The 1,408-nt window shown below is 35.8% G+C and overlaps 1 protein-coding gene across 1 annotated transcript in view; it reads left to right on the top strand.

Annotated features, from left to right (window-relative positions):
* The window catches only part of LOC106881691 (synaptic vesicle 2-related protein), a 43,076-nt gene that overhangs the window by 38,861 nt on the left and 2,807 nt on the right, over nucleotides 1-1,408 (top strand). Inside the window, exons 11-12 of the mRNA XM_052978075.1 lie at nucleotides 516-626; nucleotides 751-862. Of these exons, the coding sequence (XP_052834035.1) occupies nucleotides 516-626; nucleotides 751-862 (223 nt within the window). The remainder of the gene's footprint in view (nucleotides 1-515; nucleotides 627-750; nucleotides 863-1,408) is intronic.

A 1,408-nucleotide genomic window follows, 5' to 3' on the forward strand; every position in this document is an offset into this window, starting at 1 on the left:
ATATATATATAATTAAAACAGTAGGGTAAAAAATTGGATATTAATTAATATCAATTCAATACCAGGGAACAAATACATTAAAAGAATCAAGGAGATTCAGAGAAAATTTCTGAGATCTCAAAGGATTATTGTATATGTATATATATATAATGTCTCCTTTACATGTGATCTTCTTCTAGCACATTAACAGTCCACCTAGTGGTCTCCTTTATATATATATACACACACACACACATATATATATTTATATATATATATATATGGAGGTGTGGCTCTATGGTTAAGAATTTTGTGTAACAGTCACTTGGTCTCAGGTTCAGTCCCACTCTGTTGCGCCTTGGACAATTGACCTCTGCCTTAGGACTGGCAGTGACCACTATATCTAACTCCCTCTCTCTTTCTCTATCTGTTTAGCTATCTCTACTTCTCTCTCAGCGTCTAGTGTCCAAACAGCATTTCATCAGTGGTGGTGGTCACTATATTTAACTCTCTCTCTCTCTCTCTCTCTCTTTCAGTTGGTAACAAGACTGTATTCAGGGCTGAGCCTCACTGTCCACTGGAGTGTAAGATGTTGTCCAAGGGTGACTACATTGACCTTCTCTGGACAACCATTGCTGAATTTCCTGGTCAGTATCATCTCATGTTGCTTTTTTTTCCATTATCTTTATCGTTTCATTTTTAGCACACACACACACACACAAACTCAGCTTTACAATATTGTTTCTGATATTGTTTCTATATTTTTTCCAGGTTTGTTTCTCACAATCCTTGTCATTGACAAAATCGGCAGAAAACTCACAATCGGCGGAGAATTCATCATATTCAGTGTTTTTATGTTCTTCGTCAATATCTGCACCACAAGGTCAGTTATTATTTTATTCATGTTCCTGGTACAACATTTTAATTTTTTTTTGCTTCTCTTGTATTTATGAAGACTCCTAAGTCTAAAACTAGTTTGTTCAGTCTTATGGGGGTTTGTGTAACTAAAATGGAATCAAATGTCTGATGAGAAAAGAAGAATAGTCGTGAGAAAGTAAAACTTAAGGTTCATACGAACATCTTTTATGTCTTGTATTCTTTTACTTGTTCCACTTATTAGTGTGTGGCCATGTTGCAGCACTACCTTGAATTTTTAGTTGAATGCTGAATGTTGAATGTATCAACCACAGCACCGGTACTTATTCTATCAGTGTCTTTTGCTGAACCACTAGGTTACAGGGATGTAAACACATCAATACTGGTGGTCAAACAGTGATGCAGGACAAACACACATACACATTTTACATATATATATATATATATATATATATATATATATATATCCACCTGGCAAGCTACTTCAGGCTGATGACAAGCAAAGACTCAGAAACATGTCCCTGAATACTGGCTAGGCTGGGTGGAGGAGCTT

This window comes from Octopus bimaculoides, chromosome 30, assembly GCF_001194135.2.
Source record: "Octopus bimaculoides isolate UCB-OBI-ISO-001 chromosome 30, ASM119413v2, whole genome shotgun sequence".
Lineage (NCBI taxonomy): Eukaryota > Metazoa > Mollusca > Cephalopoda > Octopoda > Octopodidae > Octopus > Octopus bimaculoides.